Source organism: Balaenoptera musculus, chromosome 15 (genome assembly GCF_009873245.2).
Source record: "Balaenoptera musculus isolate JJ_BM4_2016_0621 chromosome 15, mBalMus1.pri.v3, whole genome shotgun sequence".
NCBI classification, from domain to species: Eukaryota; Metazoa; Chordata; class Mammalia; order Artiodactyla; family Balaenopteridae; genus Balaenoptera; species Balaenoptera musculus.
In genome coordinates this window covers 59,907,349-59,934,575 of record NC_045799.1, presented here as the reverse complement: position 1 = coordinate 59,934,575, position 27,227 = coordinate 59,907,349, and the positions used below count along the sequence as shown (strand labels likewise).

General features: G+C 49.7%; 1 protein-coding gene across 4 annotated transcripts in view; it reads right to left on the bottom strand.

The window, feature by feature from the left end:
• Positions 1–4,647: 4,647 nt before the first annotated feature.
• Positions 4,648–27,227, bottom strand: part of SNX29 (sorting nexin 29) — a 569,335-nt gene continuing 546,755 nt past the window's right edge. For all 4 annotated transcript variants that reach the window (XM_036826193.1, XM_036826192.1, XM_036826194.1 and 1 more), the window contains one exon: positions 4,648–5,963. In XM_036826193.1, the coding sequence (XP_036682088.1) occupies positions 5,834–5,963 (130 nt within the window). In that variant the 3' untranslated portion in view covers positions 4,648–5,833. The remainder of the gene's footprint in view (positions 5,964–27,227) is intronic.

Here is a 27,227-nt window from a genome sequence, read left to right as displayed (position 1 = left end):
CCCTTCTGTATAGAATTTTGATTCTACATCTCCAATTAATACAGACCTGCCTAATAACTCAAAATAGGATTTTGCTCCACTTCAAATACAAGTGATGTTCGTCCAGTCAAATCCTGTTGTTCAGGATAACATGTGCAATGGTGAAGGACCTTTCTGGAAGTTTTAATAACATGTATATTGAAAGTTCACCTAATCCCCAACTGCTGAAAAAAGAACGGACACAAAGAATCAGAGAGACCATAAACTGAGTATCTAATTTAGAAAATGTCACTGTTTTAATGTTGTCAGTTGTAAAGAGGTGTGTCTCAACCAGATTGTAACAAAATTACCACAGCTTATTCCAAAAGAAAATTTTAATACAAGAGAGTTTAGAAAATTAAACACATTTGTTTAAAAATTCTATTGTGTAAACCTTAACAGAGCAGGGTAGTTAAGATAATACTACGTGTTTCAGAGCGAATCCGCGGGCTTCTAGGCCTCATGTCCAGACACTAGACTCTAGATTTGTCGCCTTGTTCCCTGCGACAGACGGCTCACTGGGACCCGATCGTGGGTGACTCTGGCTGGGTCACCATGGCGCCTGTAGTCAAAAGACTCCCTCCTCCAAGAAGCGAGCATCTGATGAGTTAAGCAAAGTGTTCTACCAAATGGCGATGCCAGGGATGGTGCCACTAAGGCGGCAGAGGCAAAGACATTCTTTCCAGGATGAATGCTAGATAATAAAAAATCCACCACCCCCTCACTCCTGGCTATGCCTGTTCTCCAGCTCATCTCTGGAGGGGCTAGCAACTCTGGGTGCAGACGTGTGATCCCCCATTTTGTAACCTTCCACGTCCTCAGTCCCAGGTTTTGCAAGGGCGTCCCCTTGTATGGTCTCAGGCGATGGCGGAAAGAATCGTCGGAGGTGCGTGGCTTCTCCCCTTGCAGTTCATGAAGGCGGGAGGCAGACCTGATGGGATTCGAGGGCAGGCGGGGAGCCTGGGCGGGTCAGCTAGTGGTTTTCAGTGATGGTGGCAAAACATTTATGTGCCAGTAAGAAAGAAGTGAATCCCTGCACCGCGAAACACTCATGGATCCAGCCTGGCCTTCGAGTGGGGTTGCTCATCCTTGCTGTAGGCTCAACCATCTTTTAGAGAAACCAGATTTTTTTTTCCACTTCTCTTCCTAAACTAATTGATTGGGTAGATGAGGAAACCCATTTAATGCGGTTGTTAGGATTCAGAGATGAAAGTAAGGGCTCCTTGACAGACTTGAGAACTACCCGAATCAGGCCCATCCACGGCAACGGGCATGGCGGAAGGGAAGGTCAGAATCCCGCCCTGAACTGAGCAGGGGCGTTTCAGTCACTGTGGGGTGAGAAGACAGCTGCTCTGCTCAGAGCACGGAGATCGGCAAGGCTCCACCCTCACTTCTATCGATCCAGTTGCCGAAGTTTTATTTTAGAAACGTAATCAAGACCACGTGTTAGGGAAACATGAAAAATGAATTTTTTGGCATGGGAATGTTAGATAAAATATACAGTGCTACAATTGTGCAAAATTAGCACAGAAGCCAATCTGAACAGCAGACATTTAATGTTAGCTTTAATGAAACAATACACAATACTGTGAAAAATGATCATTGCAAAAGGCCTTGCTCGTGAGCAGATGCCTGCGTGCCAGAAGTGCCCAGCCTGGGGGAAGGTCCAGTGTGGGTGGCAGTGTCCCGAGGGAAACACCGAGACAGGGTCAAGACAGTTAGTTATTGCCTTTGGGGTTGAAGCTTGAGCAGGGCGTGCTCCTTCTAGGACGCCTCTTAGCCGATCTGATGCTCCCAGGCAGGGTCCTTCTCTGGCAGGTCCTGGGGGATGCCCACGTGGCTTGAGGCTGAGAATCCAGCCTGTTCTTTACTGTCAGTGACACGCCCAGGCGAGGTGCCCCCTTTGGGGGAGAGCACCTCCCATGAATGGGCGCTGGTACCGAGTTGCCACGCTGAGGGATAAAGGAAGGATGCCAGACGTGACTGGTTAGGAGAGGTCTGCCGGGGCCCGAGGTCAGGGCCTGGCCTCCAGGTGAGGGGTCCAGCTGGCGGCACCCCCTGTGAGGGTGAGCAGGTGGCGTGGGGGACCAAGGCCTGAAACCCTGTGACCTGGTCCTCCAGTGGGCAAACTGTCTCATGAGGAAATAATAGGAGAAAAAGAGGAGGCAAGGCCACCAGCTTGCCCAGGGCCGCAGAGCCCCAGTTCAGGGTGTTAGGAGTGCTTTGGATCAACTGGGCTGGTGGGTGGGTCTTCATTCCTGTTTCCTGATTCTGAGCCCAAAACCTGGGGATTAATTCTTGGGCCTCCAGTGCCTGCTGCCTCTGGGCATTAGCTGCAGCTGTGTTATCAATCCCACGGATGTAGACAGCTTTGATTGCCTCTGTTGTTTTAAAGGCACAGCACAGCCCGGCACTACACCCAGCACTGCTGTAAAATCCAGCGGTTATCAAAGAACACATCTCAATAGGCCCCATGCTGTGTGACCAGACCTTGTCCACAAACACTGGTCCACGTCCCTCCCCCTCACCGTTCACGCCTCTTGCCAGGTCTCACAAGATGGCACTGTCTCTACAACTCAATCAGGTGATCCCTTTCGTAGCTAGGAAGCCCCTGGATGGGCCTGGTGATGGTGTTAAAGGCGACCACTGTGGGGTTTAACAGCCTCTTCCAGGAAAGCCGCCTCCTCCCCCAGGGCCTGACTGTGGAGAGATGCTGGGTTGTTTCAAGCCAGGATTCCAGACCAGCTGCAGGAGTAGGAGCTGAGAAAGCTCGCTTCTGGGCGAGGTTTACACCAGCCTCGGACCGCCCTTCCTGGGAGCTTTGGTTTTCTCTTTTAAGGAGAGATGTCTCTGCCCAGCCCTGCTTTTCCTGGGTCTCCTTTATCTGGGGGAAAAGGAGGGAGCAAACAAGATGATGGCAGAGATGGACCCGGCTGATGTTGCATCCCATTCTGGCTGAAGCCGCCCCTGAGCAGACAGCCTGGCTTTGCAGAGGGGACCTGGAGGGGCCTCTCCCTCCCCGAACAGGTGGGGTACCAGAGGGTCAAGGCCTTCTAGAGAGACGGGCCCTTCAGCTCCTTTCAGAATGGGGGGTGGCTTCCTCTCTCAGACGCCAACTTTGGAGGCTCCAAACAATTTTCTAATTTGATCAAGGAGAGAGAAGCAATGTCAACTGCTCCTTTCTGAAGGGCTGTCTTTCCCCCTGATGGGTCCCAGGGGATATCCCACCCTCTGAATTGGATTTGGGTTGATGGGCAGATATTGACACATCCTCAGGGGCTGGCATTTTGTGTCCCAGACCTCGGCCTGGACCTCGGTGTTTTATTCTTTCTCTAGGAACTGGGGAGTCCGCCCCTTCTAAGTCCATCCCGCCACCCTGGAGAGCAGGGCAGGAGTATTTTGAGCAGTTGGATGGACTAATCACTGCAGAACATTCCATGTGATTCCAAAGTTAAGGCTTTGAGGAGGTGCTGTAATGTGCATGTCACATGCATGTCTGAGCTGAAATCAAAGGAATTGAAGGATCAGGGTTTCTGCAGGATCACAAAAACGGAGGTACAGATAGCAAGCAGCCTGGAGGGTCCCCGTGGGGCCCCCAGGAACATGCTTTTTACAATCCACGTTTTGGGAGAGCGGGGCAAGTTTTCCGTGAATAATTAAGCTTTAAAAAATGGGGAGGCAGAGTTTCTCCTTTTTAAATACGGGCTGCGAGTGTATTTGTATCTCGCAGCTCAGCATCTGTCCGCCGTAGCTATGGGTGCCTTTTTTTTTTTTTTGGCTCTTTTTTTAACTCCGTGCACAGAATGTCAAAGCTGGCTGCTGGTGGGGTGGTTGGAGAAGGCGAGACCAGACTCGCACTCAGATGTGTTTCGGGTCAGGCGCCAGAAAAGGCTGGCTGATTGGAACCCTTGGCCCTGGGGGGTGTCGGGGCAGTGGTTCCATTCTGGGTCTAGTACAACCAGAGAGGAGACACCTTGGGAACAGATCCGGCTGTGCAGCCTGTCAGCTGGCATCAAACTGACTGCTGTGGAGGGACCCAAATGCGGGGGGCTGGGATCTGGGGCAGCTGGAGCTTCCGGACAGTCCCGGAGGATCTGGTCGAGGAGGGCTCTGTGTTCAAGGCAGCGCTGTGGGACTCGGGATTCCAACAAAGTGCATGTGCAGCGGCTCCCTCGGCTCACACGCGGAAGAGAGAAACCACGTTGCCTTTCTAGGACACAGCGTCCCTCGGGTCCTCAGACCCCCACGAGCTGACAGCAGGGCCCCCAGACACGCACTCCCCACTCCATCTGCGGAGAACAGCTGGCTAGTTTTGCTCACCTGGACCTGGCTCACCTGGCAGAATGTTCCCTCAGAAGTCACTCAGGCCTCCTCCGAGTCTCTGGAGGGCTGTGCATAGATGATCTCAGCTCTGCTTAACTGCTCTGATAAGTTTCCGTTTGGCTGACGGGAGGAACACGCAGCACAAACCTTCCAGGCCATTCCTTCCAGAGTTTTCCGCTATCTAGGAAACGCTCAATGATTACCCACACCACTCACCCAGTTGTAAGCTGATGAGTGGTTAGCCTTCTACGGACCATCTTTCACACACATTTACGTCGGCTACTGTCCCCAGAAAATGCCTCTCTGTATCAGCAGCTGAGATTGGCTCTTGCCCGGGGTGGGAGAGAGTTCCATGATTCTGGCCAAATGGCTCTGGTCCCATGGGGCGACCTGCCGCTGCTCCTCCTCCTGTTCCACCTGCCGGGGGGCCCCGCTCTGAATGGGAGGAGCAGAGGCAGTGGTCTCAGGGGCACGCAGGGCCCTGCTCCCACGGACAGCGCGCTGGCCGGCAGAGGCTGTGCCGCACACCCTCGTCTTTAGGGCATGATCATGACCTGTGCAGAGGGGACACTTGTGTCCAAGTTCACAGAGAGCCACGCTGAGCTCCTCGGAGCCCCGGGGCCAGGTCTGAAAGCCCGAGGCCCACAGAACCTTCTGGAATGCTTCCCGGAGCCGAGTCTCTAACAGCCTGAGGGCTCTCCTCTAGGCTTTCGAGGCCAGGGCCACCGACTCCTGGATAGCCCAGGCTCTCCAATACGGGTCACTGGGTGGCTGCTGATGGCTGGCCTGACCAGGTGCACATGGGCCCAGGGGGCCTCAGGTTTCCTACAGGGGCTGGTCCTTCCAGAACCAACCATAAGGAGGTAGGGAAGTTCTCCAAGAACCACAGTTCCGCATCCCTCTCATGGCTCCTTCACACGAAGGCCACGGGACTGTCTCCCTGGAGCATGGTGGCAAGAACTAGGGTGTCTACTGACCACTGGTGGGGAGAGCATGGAAAGGAACTAGCCTCCACCCAAACCCTTCACGTCCATAGGTTGTAGCAGGCAGTTACATTAAACAGGGGAAAAAGACAAACTAGTCATTCGAATTCCCACGTGGGAAAGAGTTAAGAGGTGGTTTCTCGATGAACCTTCTGACCAACTGAGACATCAGACTTGTGCATCTCAACCAGGGGGCTCCGAGCCCGACCCAGCGCCCACCCTCCTGCCGGCCCCTGGGCTGGAGGGAGGGGAACGGCTGGCCCTCATGGCCCAGGGCAGGGCCAGGGAGAGCAGGGCCCACATGTCTGCGTCTGTCCAGCGAGGACCTGCCCTGCTCTCACACGGCCCAGTTTAATCAGGGGGTCACGGAACCGGTGGGGAAGGTGTGCTCTCTGGCGTTCACCGGGGGGACAGGGGTGTCCCTCCGAGGTGGAAGGGGCCAGCTGCCGTGGCCGGGGTGGAGGCAGCTGGCGCAGCACGTAGGGCCCGAGTCTGGGTGGCCGTCGAGGTCAGAGGTCGCCGCTCTGGGGCTCCACGTTGCGCGTCTCCCTGGGGTGACCGCGGGACAGCTTGGGGAAGCGGGAAGCCACTTTGGGCTGGCTGTTCTTGGTCAGCGGTTCTCCGGGAGGGGTGACGTCACTGTAAGACAGAGCAGGGAGAATCGGGTTAAGTCAGGGTTCCAAGTGCAAATAGCTATAGGCAGGGCGGCAGGGGGTGGGGTGGACAGCGGGAGTGGCCTCCGGGGCATGGCTGCTGCCTGGCTGGGTGGCAAGAGCGGCGTGGAGAAATGGGGAGGGGCGTCCACGTTGTCGTGTGAACTTCCTGTCCGTCAGCAGCGCCCAGCACAGCATTGGGGCCGCAGCTCTGCACCCGCTTTTAAGTCAACGAAAGATGGTTCTGGCCCCGGCTGTCTTCTCACCATCTTCATTGATCTTCCAGCAAAGGCACATTTCAAAGTCAAAGTCAAAGAAAGAAAATGCTTGGGAGAACACTGCATTTAAAGTCATAAAAGATGCACAAACACAGGAGAGGGAATTATGTCTGCCAATGTCCAATTGTAAGGGCGTTTACGACAGCAGTATGTAAAAGAGCCAGAAATACGGAACAACTTATGAGTCCAATGCAAGGATCACTGATACTGGATATACTGGTGAAAAAACACCTATAACCACGAGACAGCAGCAGCCGGTACGCACAGGGGCACGGGAGTGCGTTTATGAGCCAGTAAGGGCGTATGATTCCAACACAGGTTAAAGCACAGTAGGGAGGCTGTAACCCCGCCGTGTACAGAAAACACCTGAAGGATACATTTGTTTACTCTGTGAATCTTGGCGCACCCACGTGGGCCAAGCACCGTGCAAGGCACTGGGGATAAACGGTGAACAAAACGGATTCTCCCAGGACTCGTGGAGCTCACAGTCCAAAGGAGGGTTAAAAACATCACACGTTCAAAGACTTAGGTTACAAATGCCACCAGAGCCTCCCCGAGCAGGGAGCCTGGGGCATGGCAGGAAGTGCCCGAGAGCGGGCGTAGGGGGCCAGCCTGGGTGAAGCTTGGGGCCAGGAGGCTCTGGGCACCGGAGCACTGGGGGAGGCAGGGAGGGAGCAGCCGGAGGGTGAAGGGCATCTGCCGGAGGGCTCTCGGCGGCGGGGGCCCCGTGATCTGGTTGCACTGGGAAGTGCCCAATGCCAAGGCCGCTGCTCCAGGCACGCGCAGAAGCCTGGGCTGGGGCTGTGAATGCAGAGGTGGTGAACTCTGTCTTATTTCCCACGGCTGCTGTAACACATTACCACACACCTGGTGGCTTAAAACAACACGCTGTGCTGTCTTAAAGTTCCGGAGGCCAGAAGTCCCAAATGGGCCTTATGAGGCTACGTCCAAGGTGTACCTCTTGGAAGCTCCAAGGGAGAATCCTTCCTGGCCCTTCCCAGCCCCTGCAGGCCGCCTGCTTGCCTCGGCTCGTGGCCCCTGCCTCCATCTTCAAAGCCAACACTCCAGCATCTTCAACTCTCTTTCCCTCTGACCCTCCTGCCTCCTCCTTATAAAGACCCCTTGTGATCACATTGGACCCACCTGGACATCTCCCCTCTGCCCCAATCCTTAAATCTACTGAGTCCCCTTTGCCATGTAAGGGGACACATTTATAGGTTCCAGGGGTTAGGGTACAGAATTTGTGGGGGGGTGTCATTCTGTCTACCACATACTGAAGTAGAATCAACACGACTTGGTAATGGAATAATAACTGCCTCTAAATGGTGAGATCACAGCTGACAGAAAATATAAAAGAGAAATAAGAGAAAACGTTGATAATAAATATCTCACTGATACAAAATGCTTTTAAAAAACAAAGATTAAAGGTTGTTCGCACATCCCGACTGTCTCTGTGGCATCAGACTCCGTGCCAAGGGCTTTCCGGACGCGAGTCCTGGAGGACTCTGCAAGGGAAGACAGAGCCCAGCTAGAGCTGAGCCCCGAGGCTCAGGGAGGACACAGCCACCAGCAAGTAAGTGGCAGATCCAGAATCACCAGCAGCTGTCTCCAGGCCCAGTCCAGACAAGCAAAGGAATGGATCCTATCCAAAGAGAAATGGTCCCCGCAGGGGTCCCTGACATGGCCACTTGCTTCCTGCATCTCAGGAGTGGTTTGGTTTACACGAGCTGATTTTCACGCCTTTTCAGGGACCCAGACACTGTGCTCAGTGAGATGTCCCTCATTTCCCATTTGGGACGACATCTCAGTAAGATAATAAAATGAAAAATCCTTCTAATTACCACCTTCTCCCATGGGAGCCAGGGTGTGCTTATCTTCTGTGCATGGAGGGAAGAGAAGCATCTGACCTTGAACAAAGCTGGAGCTGCTCCGAATCCTCTGGGTACCTCCTTCGGAATGGCACTGGCCACGGGCCCAAAGCCGCCACGGCCCTCTCTTCTTCCCAAACACTCACATTACCATAAGCCTCTTTATCCCTGAATGACGCTTAGAGGTATGGGCAGGAGATGCTGGAAGGAATCTTTGCCCCCCTGTGAAGGGTTGATGATTGCGAGTGTGCAGGTGGGCTCAGGTGTAAAGTTCACTGTAAACCACTGGCCTCCCCAGCCTCCTCCCCTCACACTGTCCGGGGTCAGGGGTCCAGCCAGTTGCCCCTGTGCCCGTGGCTGCTGTCATCACTGGGCATGATGTGCGAGGCCAGGAGGACCTCTGCCCACAGTGACCAGAGCCCGTGGTCCCCAGAGCTGGCTCCTGGGAGGGCCCGGGAGAGGCGGGAGCCTGGCTGGTGCGAGGGGACAGTTACGAGACAGCGGGGCCAGGACTCTGGCACTTCATTTAGTTTCACCAAAGGCACCTGTGTGGGGAGTCGCGCAGCGGGTGAGGGCGGGGCCTCGGAGCCAGGACACCCTCGGGTCCCCCGCCAACGGGCTCTGCTCGCTGCCCTCGAGCCTCGTGTCCTGGGCTGCCTGCCACACGGGGATGATGATCGCCCGGCCCTCACAGCGCCGTGGCAACGGCAGGAGAGTTCACCCCACGTGGAGCCACTAACGAGCTGCGTTTCCTTAGGCAAGTGTCTTGTTGGCTTTGAGCCAAGGCTTCTAGGGTAGAATACATATTTATCCAAAAGAATAGAAATCAGGATCTAGAAGAAATCTCTCTGCACCCCCATGTTCACCACAGCACTATTCACAACAGGGAAGATGTGCCAATAACCTAATCTCCGTGAATGGATAAAAAATGTGGTCCATCCATACAATGGAATATTCAAGCCTTTAAAAAAAAGAGGAAATTCTGACATATGTGAAAACATGGATGAATGCTGAGGACACTATGCTAGGTGAAATAAGCCAGTCACAAGGACAGCTACTGTATGATTCCACTTACATGAGGCATCTGAAATAGTCAAACTTGGAGAACCAAAGCCTGGAATGGTGGTTAGTAGAGGCAGGGGGAGGGGCAAGTAGGGAGTTACTAACTGACAGGCATAATGTTGCAGTTGAATAAGATGAATAAGTTCTAAACTCAAAATGGATTAGGGACCTAAATGTAAGACTGGATACTATAAAACTCCTAGAGGAAAACATAGGCAGAACAGTCTTTGACATAAATTGCAGCAATATCTTTTGGGATCCACCTCCTAGAATAATCAAAATAAAAACAAACAACTGGGACCTAATTAAACTTAAAAGCTTTTGCACAGCAAAGGAAACCATAAACAAAACGAAAAGACAACCCACAGAATGGGAGAAAATATCTGCAAATGAAGCAACCAACAAAGGATTAATCTCCAAAATTTACAAACAGCTAGCTCATACAGCTCTGTCAAAAAACAAAAACAGCCAGGTCATGGAAGCAACCTAAATGCCCATCAACAGACGAATGGATAAAGAAGATGTGGTACATATATACAATGGAATATTACTCAGCCATAAAAAGGAACGAAATTGAGTCATTTGTTGAGACGTGGATGGATCTAGAGACTGTCATACAGAGTGAAGTAAGTCAGAAAGAGAAAAACAAATATCGTATATTAATGCATGTATGTGGAACCTAGAAAAATGGTACAGATGAGCCAGTTTGCAGGGCAGAAGTTGAGACACAGATGTAGAGAATGGACATATGGACACCAAGGGGGGAAAACTGCGGTGAGGTTGGGATGGTGGTGTGCTGAATTGGGTGATTGGGATTGACATGTATACACTGATGTGTATAAAATTGATGCCTAATAAGAACCTGCAGTATAAAAAAACAAACAAAACAACTAATACTAAACTTTCATTGGGTTATTTGTATGGAAATATGTTAATATAAATGTTTCAGACATTACATGAAATTTCTAAAAATCTTATATTTGTATTTGTATGGAAATATGTATGGAAATATGTTAATATAAATGTTTCAGACATTACATGAAATTTCTAAAAATCTTGTATTTGTATGTAAATATGTATGGAAATATGTTAATATAAATGTTTCAGACATTACATGAAATTTCTAAAAATCTTATATGTTCTGGTATAATGTTATAAGTAATAATCCTAGTTATTACTTTAAAATGTATATCTCAGAAATAACTAATTTTCTTGTCAACTGCATTATTATGAACTCTCATCAAATCTTTAACCGTGGTCATTTTTAAGTCTTTTGTCATTTACAGACAGTTCTGGGTGTACTCTGATGATTTTGCAAATATGTTCCTATAAAAGGGTTTCATCTTCAAGAAATTCATGGAAAAGACTCTGACAAGTACAGGTTTCTGGTAACTGACTGTACTGCTGAACTGAATGAATAAGCATTTTCAGAAGTCTAATGAAAAACTGATGAACTCATAAAAGTGCTAACAAAATATCAAGATGAAAAAAAAAATGAATTACATGGGACTGAGTGAACTGATGAGGATGAGTATAATTTTTGTGACTTTCTGTCTGAATTAAAAAAAAAAAAATCCCACAAGGACTCAGAGGCAAAGAATATACAAATCAATTTTCACTGCAAAGTAAAGGAGCTGTTACAGTGGAGGATTACTGGACTGAATGTCAATATTATGACATAGTATGAGTGTGTTTCATGTTTGGTAATTGCAATCATTGTTGCTTTTGTTGTGGTCATCCATGTACAATGCTTGGTGTCAGTCTATTTATCTCTTATAAAAATAAAATACAGTGTGTGTGTGTGAAAAAAAAAAAAACAAACAAACAAAAACAAAAACCCAATCAAAAAATGGGCAGAAGACCTAAACAGACATTTCTCCAAAGAAGATATACAGATGGTCAAAAAGCACATGAAAAGATGCTCAACAACACTAATTATTAGAGAAATGCAATTCAAAACTACAATGAGGTATCACCTCACACTGGTCAGAATGGCCATCACCAAAAAGCCTACAAACGATAAATGCTGGAGACCCTCCTACACTGTTGGTGGGAATGTAAACTGGTACAACCACAATGGAGAACAGTATGGATGTTCCTTAAAAAACTAAAAATAGAACTACCATATGATCTAGCAATCCCACTCCTGGGCATATATCCAGAGAAAACCGTAATTCAAAAAGATACATGCACTCCAGTGTTCACTGCAGCACTATTTACAATAGCCAAGACATGGAAGCAACCTAAATGTCCATCGACAGAGGAATGTTTGAAGAAAATGTGGTATATACAATGGAATATTAGCCATAAAAAAGAACGAAATAATGCCATTTGCAGCAACGTGGATGGACCTAGAGATTATCATACTAAGTGAAGTAAGACAGAGAAAGACAAATATCATATGATACCACTTATATGTGGAATCTAAAAAAAATGATACAAATGAACTTATTTTCAACAGAAACAGACTCACAGACTTGGAAAACAAACTTTGATTACCAAAGGGGAAATGTTGGGGGGAGGGGTAAATTAGGAGGTTGCGATTAGCAGATACATACTACTATTGGGTTGGCCAAAAGGTTCCTTCGGTTTTTTCCGTAAGATGGCTCTAGTAGCACTTAGTTGTCTTTAAACTTCATTCAAAACAATGTTGTTAGATTGTATGTGACAGCTGTCATATCAGCGTGCACTTAAAAATTAAGACTTATCAAAATTGGTGAATTTTTGTGTAGCCATTTTAATATTGAAGGTGGAAGAAAACAACATTTTCAGCATATTATGCTTTATTATCTCAAGAAAGGTTAAAACGCAACTGAAATGCAAAAAAAAGATTTGTGCAGTGTATGGAGAAGGTGCTGTGACTGATCAAACATGTCAAAAGTGGGTTGCGAAGTTTTGTGCTGGAGATTTCTTGCTGGACGATGCTCCAGGGTCGGGTAGACCAGTTGAAGTTGACAGCAATCAAATCGAGACACTAACTGAGAACAGTCAACGTTACACCACGCAAGAAACAGCGAACATACTCAAAATATCCAAATCAAGCGTTGAAAATCACTTGCACCAGCTTGGTTATGTTAATCGCTTTGATGTTTGGGTTCCACGTAAGTTCAGTGAAAAAAAACCTTCTTGACCGTATTTTGACAAGCAATTCTCTACTGAAACGTAAAGAAGACGTTCCATTTTTAAAACAAATTGTGACGGGCTATGAAAAGTGGATACTGTGCAATAATGTGGAACGGAAGAGATCGTGGGGCAAGCGAAATGAACCACCACCAACCACACCAAAGGCCGGTCTTCATCCAAAGAAGGTGATGCTATGTATATGGTAGGATTAGAGAAGGGAGTCCTCTATTGTGAGCTCCTTCCAGAAAACCAAACGATTAATTCCAACAAGTACTGCTCCCAATTAGACCAACGGAAACCAGCACTCACTGAAAAGCATCCAGAATTAGTCAACAGAAAACGCATAATCTTCCATCAGGATAACGCAAGACCGCATGTTTCTTTGATGACCAGGCAAAAACTGTTACAGCTTGGCTGGGAAGTTCTGATTCATCCGCCGTATTCACCAGACATTGCACCGTTGAATTTCCATTTATTTCCATCTTTACAAAATTCTCTTAATGGAAAAAATTTCAATTTCCTGGAAGACTGTAAAAGGCACCTGGAACAGTTCTTTTCTCAAAAAGATAAAAAGTTTTGGGAAGACGGAATTATGAAGTTGCCTGAAAAACGGCAGATAGTAGTAGAACAAAAGGGTGAATACGTTGCTCAATAAAGTTCTTGGTGAAAGTGAAAACTGTCTTATTTTTACTAAAAAACCCAAGGTACTTTTTGGCCAACCCAATATATATAAAATAATCAACAAGGACGTACTGTATAGCACAGGGAACTATCCTCAATATTTTGTAATAAGGGAAAAGAATCTGAAAAAGAATTTTTTCATATGTATGAAAAAATATATATGTATATATATAACTGAATCACTTTGCTGTACACCTGAAACTAACACAACATTGTAAATCAACTATACTCCAATATAAAATTTAAATTAAAAAAAAAGAGGAATAAGCTCTAGAGACCTGCTGTACAACACTGTACCTACAGTCAACAGTCCTGTATTGTACACTTAAAATTTGTGAAGGGGGAAGGTTTCAGGTTAAATGCTCTTGCCACAAAAACAACAACAAAAAATAAGTCTAGTATTGGCAATTTCACATGGTTTAACAGTAGTATCTGAAGGCATGGGATTGTTGGTAAGTATAAACTGGGGGGGTGACAGGGGTCCGGGGTGGATGGAGAAAAGGGTGGGGCCTGCTCTGAATGGGAAAGAGACCTGGGATTCTCCCTGGGTCCCTTCCCTCTAGGAGAGAGCCAGGGCCAAGGCCACATGCACCCCAGGACTGAGGTCCATCAGCAGAGCCCAGGGCTGTGCACATGCAGCTCCAGGGAAGCAGGAAGGTCTCACGGTTGCAAGGACAGCTTTAAATAAGGACCATTGATTTTTTTTACACCAAAGCTCACTGCAGCCGCCACCTTGCATGCCATCACATTTCTGTGTCCTCAGGCTGAAATTCTCATTGCTCACGCCTTTGCTGGCCTTGTGCACTAGTGAGATTTAAAGAATAGTGCTGTTTCTTACCCAGCCCCATCGATAGAAATCAGGCCACCGAGAAGCTCTTCTTTCCTCTGGCCTGTGTTTTTATAATAAAGCAGGCTGGTGGCTCTGGATCTAGGCAGGAGCAGAACCACTGAGCAAGGTAAAATTACGTTCCTGATCCACCCGATTTTTTTTTAATGTGGGAGGTATGTCTACCCCAATTTTGCAGACAAGAAAAGGGAAGTGTGGAGAGCAAGAAAGGCCCCACTTCCACCATAAAAATAGACTTCCAAAGGCCGTGTGGAGTAACAGAAGCTCCATATTCAAAGTCAGAAAACCTGTGTGCCTTCAGTTAGACACCTTAGGACCTTTGAGGAAGATCTATAACCTCCCCAAGACTCAGTTTTCTGATCTGTGAAATGGGCATAATATTGGTCCTTTCTACTGCTCATGTATCATCCAACACATATTTATTGAGTCTGTTACAAATAGGAATAGAGTTGGCTCTTTCAAGGCCCCTAGATCACTGAAATAAAAGAGGCACAGGCAAAGTCTGGTCAGCAAAATCTTAAGAACTTTGATGGCTGAGGCATCAATATATGAAGGGAAGTGGATAGAGGCTTTTACAAAGATTTTAGAAACTACAGAAATATACCTCAAAACCTCCCATTCCTTTCCCCAGCACAACTCAAGTCTTCCATCTGTCTGACCTGAGGGCAGGAGGCTGGAAGGCAGAGGAAGGAACCTTCTCTGAAGAGACCATACTAGGCTTTCTGGAACAGGTGCCCTAAAAATCTATAGAGATGGGAGAGAGATGGGCATTTGGCAGGGATGTTTGGAGCCCCCTCCTCCTGTCAGGTCTTCCGTTCCTCAGACACATTCAGCAACACTGTCTCCCCACTGCTGGCCACCATCAAGGTGCCAAGGGAGTCCATGTCTGTGGAGGTGGCCCCTGCCAGGAGCCCCAGGGGGGACAGTTCCTTTTAATAAGCCTCTGGGGCACACTGCCATGGCCTCTCCGTCCCCGGCACACAGGTGAAGTTGATCCGCCGGTCTCAACCCCTCCTCAGTGAAAATGATCATGGGGAGAGATTTGCTGTTCATTTCACTTATAAAGTGGCTTTCAAGGGCCGGTCAATATTCCATTTGCTGGGAGCTGCCTTCTGCAGCTGGGAGGGTGGCTTTGCAGGGGCCACGCCTGCTGCTGGGCTGGACCCTGGAACACAGCTGGGACTGAGCGGCCTTCTGTAGAAGGTGTGGCCGCTGTCCTCCTGTACCCGGCTCCCTGACGGAGCCCGTGCTTGCAGGAGTTGGGAGAACTGCCTCTGGGATGTGCACACCCTGTGTCTCGTGCCCTCCGGTCTGTGGGAGGGGAGAGGAGGCCTTGCACCCCATCAGTCAAGGTGCGCCAGGCTAGTCGGCCTTTGACTTGGCTCGTAGGCACACCTTCAGGCTCAGGACCACACGATGGGGACCCACCTCTACCCATGCACTCCGTCACTCCACTAACATCCATGAGGATTTCTCTCTCTGAGCTGTACCCTGTGGATTTGAGGAAGGAGGCCTCCGTGGCACTTCCTCTCTGTTTCCTGTCCCTCGGTTTGACCTGGGTCTAAAGAGTGTCACCGTCTGGATGTGACCCAGAAATGGCCCTGGCAGTACCAAGGGTTCCCTGAAGGCAGGGCTTGGCCTGGTTCTTCTTTGGGTCCTCACAGTTCCCGACCCCAAAAAGCACTTGGTGATTTAACACTTTTGGATGGATTAAAGAGGACCACTGCTTGTCAGGTCTTGGGCTAAAACTTACACCGATTCTCATGTAATCTGCACGCCAGCCTTGTGAAGGAGGCGTGTTTCCTAGCTGGGGACATCAAAGCGCAGAAGCCACTTGTCTGGGGTCCCCTGAGCAAGCAAGAAGCAGAGGCTGGTCTTGAACATGCAGTCTGGCCCCAGAGCCCACAACTAGATGACCCAGGAGACCACACAGTCAGGCTGGGGCCGCTGGTACGCGTCTGAGAGGCTGTGCCTTCAGCACAGACCGTCTGACCTTTGGAAACAATTGGAACTGCGGAGGGCGCATCTGTCACCAGGTGAACACAAACCCCATTTCAGTAAATCCCGTATTATATTCTCAAGATCTTTCGCACGTGCTTTCAATAGTGCTCTGACGTAACTGCTGCTCTCTGCTGACAGATTTTTAATAGTTTAGCTTTAAATTTTTCTACTCCAAGCTCTGGCCTGGTAGTTGAATACGCACAAGTTAAATGACGGTAAAAAGGGAAGCGGGAGGATGTAGAGAGCCCTCGCATCATTAACAAATGTAAAGAGTAGTGACACCGGCTCACTGTAGGGGAGGAAATGGAACCAATACATGCAGGTGTAAAGAAGGGAACAGAAATAGCCTGTAATCCTGCCCTCCGTGGACGACAACTGTTAGTGCAGGAGTGTAGATTTTACAGGTCATTTTCTATGTGCATTTCTTATGGTGGATCTTTCAATATGAAAATGGTTACTTCCTAAATAAACCTGCTTTGAAATCTGATGGTCTTTTAAATCAAGGCATTCTGTTCATGGAATGCCACAGATGTTGGTGATGTGGCCTGGAAAACAGTGGTGACAGTGACGATGTGTCATTATAACAGGTCTGTTCACTGCGGGCTTGCTGTGTGGCAGGTGCAGGGCTCACCACAGTTATTTTATGTAGCTCTCTCTCCCACCAACCCTGGGAGGTAGGGACTCTGTTTAACACGTGAAAACTCAAGAAGCTACTGTCTAGCATGGCTTCCTGAGCTGCAGGGACTTGTGCGATGTCACATGTGTCCTATGTGATACAGCAGGACACACACCCAGGCCCATCTTCTCAGCCTCTGGGCTGAGTGGCAGATGACAGGGCAGTATTGGCAGGAAAAAAAAGAAGGCCTGGGCTTCCCTGGTGGTGCAGTGGTTGAGAATCTGCCTGCCAATGCAGGGGACACAGGTTTGAGCCCTGGTCTGGGAAGATCCCACATGCCGCGGAACAACTGGGCCCATGAGCCACAATTACTGAGCCTGCGCGTCTGGAGCCTGTGCTCCGCAACAAGAGAGGCCGCGATAGTGAGAGGCCCGTGCACCGCGATGAAGAGTGGCCCCCGCTTGCCACAACTGGAGAAAGCCCTCGCACAGAAACGAAAACCCAACACAGCCATAAATAAAAAAAAAAAAAAAAAAAAAAAAAAGGCCTACAGGGCTCTGGGAAGATGCTGCAATTTGTGAACTGACTCACCTTGAGCGAGCCTTTTCATGCTCCTCCCCCCAGTATCACTGCATCTCTGTCATCATCTATGTGTTTCTTAGCCTTGTTCTAGGCAAAGTCTCTTAATCTATGATTGCCATCTGACAAATGGGGCTATAGGATTAAACAAGACAACACGGGGGGTGCTCTCTGTCAACGAGGGCTCTAGTGGCTGGAGGAGCTGGCAGGGCCTGAATCGTGGACAGAGGATCGTGGCGGGAGGGGCTGCATTTGAAGGTACAGCTTCTAAAGATCTCCCGACGGGGTCGGGAGCCATAGGACAGAGGTGAGCCCCAGAGACAGGGAGCCTCGTTGTGCGGCTGGTGTAGCCCCCCTGGGAGAAAGATCCTGAGGACAGACCCGAGACGGGGCAGTGGCAGTGCAGCAGGGGTGGGGATGGTGATCCAAAGGTGTTGAAGAGAGAGCAACCCTAGGGCTCCACGACCCATCAGACGGGGGAAGTGAGAACGGGTTTCATCTGTGCTTGGAAACTGGACTACAGGGAGTGCCGAGCTTGGCGGGGAAGGTACGGAAAGTGACAGGTGGATGGCGGCATGTGTATCTCTGGGATAAATCATGCTATTAAAAAAAGTAAAGGGCTTCCCTGGTGGCGCAGTGGTTGAGAATCTGCCTGCCAACGCAGGGGACACGGGTTCGAGCCCTGGTCTGGGAAGATCCCACATGCCGCGGAACAACTGGGCTCATGAGCCACAATTACTGAGCCTGCGCGTCTGGAGCCTGTGCCCCGTAACAAGAGAGGCCACGACAGTGAAAGGCCCGCGCACCGCGATGAAGAGTGGCCCCCACTTGCCGCAACTGGAGAAAGCCCTCGCACAGAAACGAAGACCCAACACAGCCAATAACTAACTAACTAACTAACTAACTAACTAACTAAATAATAAATAAATAAATAATAAATAAATAAATAATAAATAAATAAAAATAATAAATAAATAAATAATAAATAATAAATAAATAAATAAATAATAAATAAATAAAAATAAAAAATAAATAAATAAATAATAAATAAATAAATAAATAAATAAATAAATGTAAAGATACGTTTTCCCTTTTTGCCAGGAAGATCGCACAAGTCCATACCAACACTGTACTGCCTACCTGTACTGCGCCCAGACACATCAGCTTTCATTACTTCATGGCTACAAACCATGATAGATGAGATTCTGATCGTTACAAATGGCGTGATGCTAACGGGGCCGCACCGGGTGCCTGGCCGGGAGCCTCTTCAGTTACAGCTCCTTGTTACCCAGAGTGGGGCTTCCGGGGCTCCTGATCTGACTCGGCTGACATTTCAGAAGGTCTGTGCATCATGTCCTAGGTTGGGGACCAGTACCTGAAAGGCTCTTCCGAAAAGGGGCTGGGTCATTCTCCTGCTCGCCCCGCCTAGTACCTCCTCTGCCAGACCCTCGTCAACACCCCCTCTCTGAATCCTGCCACTGACCCCTTCTCAATCCCCTTCTCACAGGTCAGCCCTCATCACATCTCCATGGTAATCACTGCCCACCCCCTCGTGGTGCTCTCCCCGATCATAAAGCCTGGCCAAACCCTACCCTGGTTAAGCGGAGCAGCAGACCAGGGAGGAAAAAGCTGAAGATGGGGCCGGCTGGCTGGCCGCCTTTTCGGTTCACGGCTAACCCTACAGGCCCCAACGATCCTGCCCCAGTTCCCCACCTGGCCCCCCCCTCTCTCGCTGAAGTGACTATTGTATTCCTTCCCTCTTCTCAGACCATCTCCATCCTGCACGCTCTGCCTGGCAGGTCACCCAGAAAGCAGCCGGGGGACTCCTCTCCTCTCCTCTCCTCCCCGTGACACAGGGTCACGTATCCCTGCTCCTACTTGAGGCCAACCCCTCCATGGGGCCCAGGGGCAGTTCCCTCGGAACTTTCTCAAGGACGTGGCCCTGCCCTGTCCTGCCCCCTCCTGCACCGTCCCTTCAAATGTCACCATGTCCCGGTATCTCTCAGCTTAAAGCCCTCCTTGGCCTCGAGCCCCTCTGGCTACCTCCACGCTGTCAAAGCCAGCGGTCGCCCTGCCCCCCCGGCAGCAGCTCCATCCCCTTCTGACGCGCCCCCGGCGCTGCTGCCTGGCCACTAAACTGTGGAGGGTCCCAAGGCCTTGGTTCTCTCCTCGTCTCTGTCTACAGCGCCTAGCTGGGGTCTCATCCGGACCCACGGCATCGCATATGTCTAAATGCCAAGGATTCCCATATTTACGCTTCAGCCCCGACTGCCCTCAAGCTCCAGAGTCATTGGACCCCGTGGACGTTTTGGCATTTCCCCTTGGATGTTTGACAGGCAGCCCTATCTTGAATGTGGCCAAAATGGGAATTCTGATGTCCCCGTCCAACTTCTGTTCCTTCCCTGGTCTTCACTTTTGTAACTGGTGCAATTCCCTACCCCACTGCTCAAACCAGGACCGAACACATCCCCCTGGTGTCTCCCTTTCCCTTACATTCCACACCTAAACCATCCATGTGCCCTTTCGGCTCTACCTGTAGACACATGCTCGATACTCCACTTCTCTCCACTCCGCTGTGACCGTCCTAGGTCTGGCCACCATCACCTCTTGCCTGGACTCTCACGACAGAGTCCCATGTGTTCTCCCTGCTTCCACTTGATTCCTGTGCAACTCGTCAAAGTTATCCCGTTATTTCCCCACCTCCATGGCTTCCCTCTGCATTCAGTCAAATCCTTACCGGGGCTACACCTCACCCTCACCTCCTCCAGCTGCACTGAGACCGCCTGGATTGCTCGGAAGTCCTCCTTCAAGTCTCACTCAAGTCACCGCCAGTCGTGCGCCACTGCATCACTGTTTTGGTTTCTTTACAGTACCTGTCACTCTCTGAAGTGTCATCTTTACCAACTTAACCCCAGTGCCTAGAATTGTGCCTGGTCCACTTAACCTTTTGGGTGAGGTCAAAGTGGCCTGCAAATGCCAAGCTCATCCCCACCAGACCTTGTCCTCACCCAGCTCAGAGGGGGAGGCCTCAGAATCAGAAAGCCCCAGGCTGATACCCGACTCTATAATGTACCAGCATGTGACTGTGAGAAAGCCATTTAACGCCTCTGTGATTCAATCCGAAAAAACAAGAGTAATAATCCATATTCACTTCTCTCATAGAAAGTGGAGGTAATATTACTTTCATGACATTGGTAATAAGAAAAATAACTGCCTCCAAAGCATCACCCAGGCTTGTCCCATCAGGCAAAAGCTATAGTGGTTTTAACAGTAGGGGTGCAAAGAGAACATTAAAGTGGCATAAAATTCGGTGTGGAGGGAACAGACCTAATACCATCTGCAGAAATACATAAAGGAAAAGACTGAGAAACGTGACTCCCTTACATGACAGACAGACTGTGAGGAGTGGGGAATGAAATGTCCAGCGTGTGTGCAGGGCTCCTACAAACCAACAAGAAAGAGGCTACAGCCCAACAGCACACAGGGGAAGGATACAGTGAGCCCTTGACAGAAGAAAAATAAACAGGTTTTAGGTTTTTCAGTAATTCTGCTATTTATTCAAGCCACACTACGTGCCACGTAGCAGACAGAGCCCCTGCTCTTGGGGAGGTGGCCTCGTGACCCCAGGCACCGTCTTCTCTCGCCTGTATCCCCCTACCTGCCCTCCCGTGTCCAGCCTGCTGCTACTCTCCTCCAGCGCTGAGCAATCCAGCTAACAAAACAAGCCCGTCGTGGCACTTTGGCTCCAAAATCTCCAGTCGTTCACCTACCGCCGAGTAAAATGCTTACATGCTCTCCCAGGCCATCCCCGACTGGGTGGTCCCCTTCCTCACTCCGTTGCCTGCCTGGGGCCCCGCAGCGGGGGCTGGGCGCACGCCTATCCCGGGGCCTTAGCAGTTACTGTCTCTTCACCCCAAAGCCAGCGGGGATTTCCTGCCGGGTTCTCGCCCTCCTCCTCCAGGTCTTTCCTCTTCTGGGACGTGCTCAGTGCTGCCTTCCTTGCCACCGCCCACCTCCCACCTCTCCCCCGCTACTCTGCACTGTCATTTGGCGCGTTACGTTGATGTGGGTCTGGTTCATGGCTGTAACCCAGCGTGTAGAGACAATGACACAGTAGTACTCAAGGACGATTTGTGGAATGAATGAGTCCTAGAGAAGGACCCAACACACCCAGAGAGAGTCCCCCTCATTAGTCATCAGGAGAATGCAAACCGGCCAAAGGGGAGAGAGCCGTTACCAAGCTTTGCTGGGGATGCTGAGAAGTGTCATGCAGTTGCAAACATACAAACCGGTGAAAGCTTTTAGGAAAGCTGAGGGAGCTGTGTGTGCATGCGTGTGCGTGTTTACACACACAAATATACATGTGCAAACCCCCTGACTAAGGAACACTACTTCTAGGTGTCCTCCTATGGAGACACTTGCGTGTGCAAGGGTGTTCAAGACAGCGTGGTTTCTAACGAGGAAGCGTGGAAATAACCTGCCTGCCCGGAGGCAGGAGACGCAGTAAATGCACGACGGCACGTGGGTAAACAGCAACGCTGCCATCACAGAGGACGCAACACACCAACGTGCACGGACAAGAAAACATCTTCAAGGTACAATTACATGAAAACAGGTTTCAGAACAAGACAGTGTAGGATCCTATTTTTATTTAAAAAAACCTCAAAATGCATGTGCACATAAACATGCGTCTAAATGCAGAGACCAGAAGGATGGAGGTGAAAGGCCAAACTTGTGTTTTTCCTGTATATTCACTTTGTTTAAACTTTTTCAACTAGAATACATTACTCATTTAATAAAAACACAATAGGGGACTTCCCTGGTGGTGCAGTGGTTAAGAATCCACCTGCCAGTGCAGGGGGCATGGGTTCAAACCCTGATCTGGGAAGATCCCACATGCCACGAAGCAACTAAGCCCGTGCGCCACGACTACTGAGCCTGCGCTCTGGAGCCCGCGAGCCACAACTACTGAGCCCACACGCCACAACTACTGAAGCCTGCACGCCGCAATGAAGAGTAGCCCCCGCTCGCCGCAGCTAGAGAAAGCCTGCACGTAGCAACAAAGACCCAACACGGCCAAAAAAACCAATAAGTTAGTAAATAAATAACACAATAAAAACCAAAACATTGCATAGAAGAGCCCCTGAGCTGCTGCCTGGAGATCCCCAACTTCACTGGGTTCCGTTTTTCTGTACGGGGATGGCGAGCACGGGCAGCTGCGCCAGGCTGAAGCCATCCAGAGCCTGAGTGGGCCTGGGGTGGCCTCAACTAGCAGGAGTGTCTCTGTGTCTGAGCTGCTTTTCAGTGATCAGATCTGCTTGTAACCAGTTCAATATACCACCATCCCCAGCAAGCTCTGGGAAGACTGTGTCTTCTCTGCTTCCCTTGTTGCTGAGTTTCCAGCCGTGTTGTGTTTCCATCCGTGTTTGCCCCACTCTCTCGATTTTGCCTTTCTGCACAGCCTGGGAACCTCCAGGCAACGGTGATCTCGAAGAGTCTCCCTCCATTTTCCCGAGTCCCCATCCTCTAGCATTGCCCCTAGAAAGAAGTGCAGCTGGGCATTGACTAAGGAGTCAAAGAACCCCAGAGCCAGATGTCTGCTACCGCCCCAGCTTGCACCCCAAGGCGCAGCCCACACAATGGGGCAGTTCTGATGAGAGTGGGCTAATGGCATCAGAATGATCACCTCTAACTAGGCTTTTTTTTTTTTGGCTGCGCTGGGTCTTCGTTGCTGCGCACGGGCTTTCTCTAGCTGCGGCGAGCAGGGGCTACTCTTCATTGTGGTGCGCGGGCTTCTCATTGCGGTGGCTTCTCTTGCTGCGGAGCACGGGCTCTAGGCGTATGGGCTTAGTTGCCCCTTGGCATGCGGGATATTCCCAGACCAGGGCTCGAACCCGTGTCCCCTGCGTTGGCAGGCAGATTCTTTGCCACTGGACCACCAGGGAAGTCCCTTAGATAACTTATTAAGACAGAAGGCTGATCACAGCACACTCCCCTGATGATAGCCCTTCAGAGGCTGCCTGCTGCGCTCTGAATAAACCCCACGCTCCTTACAGCCTGCTGCCAAGGCCACGCTCCCCCCGCCAGGGCTGCACAGCACTGGACAGGGCCTCTGTATTATCCGGAAGTGTGCCAGGCCATCCGCTGTGCGGGCCAGGGCTGAGAGCCGCAAATGTAAAGACCAGCTAAAAAGAGAATGATCCCCTTTATCTCTGAAGTCAAAGGTGGGTTTCTGGTGGGTTGGCAAACTGGTGGAACATTTGATAGTGTCAGAGCTCTCTGGAGAAACAATTTGAACCATCCTTGGAAGAGGGCAGGTCTGAGCACGGTGCATGGACCTTTGCCGGTGGGAGCGGCTCATGGACAGTACCGAGGGCTTTCCAGTATTTTCCCAGCAGCTGTGGGCCCTGGTTTCATCACTCCACACCGATTCAGGCCTCGTCACTGGAAGATGAAGATGCTCTGCTCCTTGTACCCGGATGCACCCGCTTAGGAGCACAGATCAGTTTGCCTGAGACGGAGAAACGCTTTCCACTTCTATGGGTCAACTGGAGATTTATTTCTATTTCAGTATAACTGACAATTCTGAGTTTCTCTTACCGGCTTCTTCCCAGAAAAGAGTCTGTTATGAAAATACCATTCAAATAAAAAAAAGTCCCGTTAAAAAAAAAAAAAAAAAAAGGTAGTAGCTCCATTTTCCCAAAAAAGTTAAAGAAAATAAGGCAAAAGATATTCCTTCCTCCACCTTCCTTATCTCAACTCTTTGGCCTCAACGTACTTTTAAACAAAATTATTTCATTTGTTTTGAATAAGGAACATATAAAGTGGTGTAAAATGAAAAAGCATGCAGAGGAAATGTATAAAAACTGAGTCTCCCCACCCCCGTCCTCCAGGCAACCATGGTGACTTTTTAATGCATCTTTCTAGAGCTACCCATCACACACAGAGCATGTACACAGGTGTGCATGTATGTGTATACACACACACACACTACGTATACATACATTTCTTGTTTGCTATTTCTAAAAATGGAAATGCATGCGCTGTGCTCCATCTTGCTTTTTCCTCTTAAAGATGTATCCTGGAGATTTTCCATATCACTACATATACATCAGCCCCAACGTTCTAGTTCAGGGGTGGGCCAACTTCTTCTCTAAAGGGTCTGAGAGTAAACATCTCAGGCTTCGCGGGCCCTTTGGTCTCTGTTGCACCTACCCAGCTCTGTCCTTGTAGCACAAAAGCACCACAGACAGTCTGTGAATAAATGGGAGGGGATGTGTTCCAGCAAATCTTTATTTGCAAAAACAGGCAGTGGGTGGGACTTGGCTCGTGGGCCACAGTTCACTGACCCCTGTTCTAAACTCCCTGTGGCTGTCTGATCACAGCTGGATCCATCCATCAATGGCTGCATAGTACCGAGGGGGCGGGACCAGGAATGGGCCTTTCTCTGTTCTACGAGCACTTGACTGCAAACAGAAATCGGCCATCTGTTTATCACCCAACACGTTTCAAGCTGAATGTGGAAAAGATTTTGCTTGGCGACTCCGCTGGCCCCCTGAACAGCACCCAGGACGCCAAAATGCCAGGCACGGGGACTGCCTCGAGTTGGTTTAAGCAGCTCTGTTTTCTTTTCAGAGAAGCGTGCAGAGGTCGAAAGCACTGAGACTGCGGAAGGCCTGGGGTAGGAGAGGCCTGGGCTTTAGGACTGGGTCCTGGGGCAAGGTCTGAGCCCCATTCCAACCCTTCCCAGCCGTGTGGGAGAATCAAAAATGAGACTAACGCAAAGCATCTTGAGGGGCCCTGGCCTGTAGATGCTCAATAGACAACAATATGAGGATGAGGATGAAAGTTGTTGAATAAAAGGTCAAAATTCGACCCCAGGATTTTCCATCTACCATTTCCCCAAGAAATGACATCATTTAACACAAACCCAGATGCTACAATGAATAGACAGCTCCAAGTGTGGCTGTTAAGTTTCAGGACGTTGCAGGACCTGTTCACTTTTGCCCCCCGCTCTTTGCTTCATGTTGGAATGCCTGCCCAGATGTCCTGATGTGACCAGCTGTCCCTTCTTTGGACATCTCTGCTCTGACCCCTTGGCCTGTAGTTACAATCACCTGTTCAATTTTTTTTTGCTGCCCTCAGCAGACCGAAAACACCAGGAGAGCGGGCACTCAACTATCATATTTTCTTTGGTTTCCCCAGTCACCTGGCCCACTGCAGGTCCCTGGAAAACATCAGCTGCTTGAATGAATGCGGGCATCTGCGGGACACACACCCAGGACCCTGGCTGGAGACTCAAGGAACTGAGAGAGAGCTGGCCAGGGCCATCCTCTGACCCCAAGCTCCCAAAGGTCTAGCTGGAGAGCAGGACTCACACCGACACCCTGCTGTGCTGGGACCAGATGGGGGCCTGGGCAGAGCACACTGGCCTGGCGAGTTCATGGGGCTTAAGGGGAAGAGACTGATTCAGGCCAACTTTATCGAGAGCCGACAGAAGGCACCAGACAGAGGTAATTCCCAGAGGGCCTCACCCTCAAGGCACACAGGTCAGAGGAGACACAAACTGTCACCAACTGTCCCTACACTCCGGTATGAGCCAGACGATGACAGTGCTGTCGGAGAAAAGTGCCTCACCTGCCACAGAAGTTCAGCAGGAAGGGCAGGTGGGGCTGGTCACATAGAAGGTGACATCTGAACTGGGCCTCGGAAGGTAGGGGATTGCAAAAGAGGATCAGGCAGGGGAGACAGCAGGATCTAGGACAGAGGGGAAACGGTGGTGTATTAGGTAGCTTGTTACAGCAGCCGTACGACCCTAACACGTACTCCCTTCCAACAACACAGATGTATTTATTCTCTTAGAATTCTGGGGATCTTAAGTTCCAGATGGGTCTCACTGGGCTAAAACCCAGGTGGTGATACTGAGTTCCTCTGCTGAGTTTATGATTAACTTCTCTATCCAAAATTTTATTCCCTTTCTTGACCCAAACCTATTCCTGTGAAGGTTGAGAAATATCAAAGAAAAGCGGGGATTAAAACCATATATAAACCCCAGTGTCCCTGTCCTTTGAAGTAAAAGCTTTTGCTTTAGTTTCCTGGGCCTCCCCTGCATCTCAAAGGGCTGCTGGCTCAAGAGGTAATGATTAAGGAATGTGAAGGTGTAGAAACAAAGAATAGCTGTAGGGCCAGGAAACTGGTAGCAATTTAGACTGTAAATTATCTGTATAGAGTCACTGAAGTCCCAGTTCCCTGAAGGATATAAAGGCCTGACACACAGTCCTAAGTTGTTTTTCCAAGAAGCAGACCCTCACCAGATGGAAACTGCTGACTGCAAGCAGGTAGATCCCAGGCCGGTTGAAGCCAGAAGATTGATGATGCTCGAAACTTCACCCTGATGCCAACCAGTTGGAGAGCTGTGCACGAGCTGATCATGCAACTGCAGCCCCCTCCCTCACACTGCCGTTAAAACCCCTTCCCGGAAAGCCATTGGGGAGTTTGGGTCTTTTGAGCACGAGCTGCCCTTTCTCCTTGCTTGGTGCCCTGCAATAAACGCTGTACTTTCCCTCACCACATCACTATAAACGCTGTACTTTCCCTCACCACATCACTTTTTCCTTCACCACAATCCATAAAGCCAGTAGATTGGCTTTATTGCACACAGGTGTGTGGACCCCAGGTTCTGTAACAGTGTTGGCAGGGCTGTGTTCCTTCTGGAACTTCTGGGCGAGAATCTGTTATCTTGCCTTTTCCAGCTTCTAGGGGCCGCTTGCTATTCCTTGGCTCATGGCCTCTTCCATCTCCAAAGCCAGAAAGGGCAGGACAGGTCCCTGCCACATCGCATCACTCTGACACTGGCTGCTCTTCTGCCTCTCTCTTCCCCTTTCCAGGACCTTTGTGATTATGCTGGGCCCACCCAGGAACCTCAGGATCATCTCTTTATGTTAAGGTCAACTGACTAGCAACTTTGATTCTCCTTTACCACATAACACATTCACAGGTTCTGGGGATTAAGACAGGGACATCTGTAGAGGGATGCTCTTCCACACACCACAGGTGGGTAATTCAGTTTAACAGCAACCACCATTCACCACCTACTATGTGCTCGACACTTTACCCACAGTCCCATATTTAATCTCCGCAACAGCCCCATGAGGCTGATAACATTATCTCCATTTTATAGATGAGTCAGTGAAGG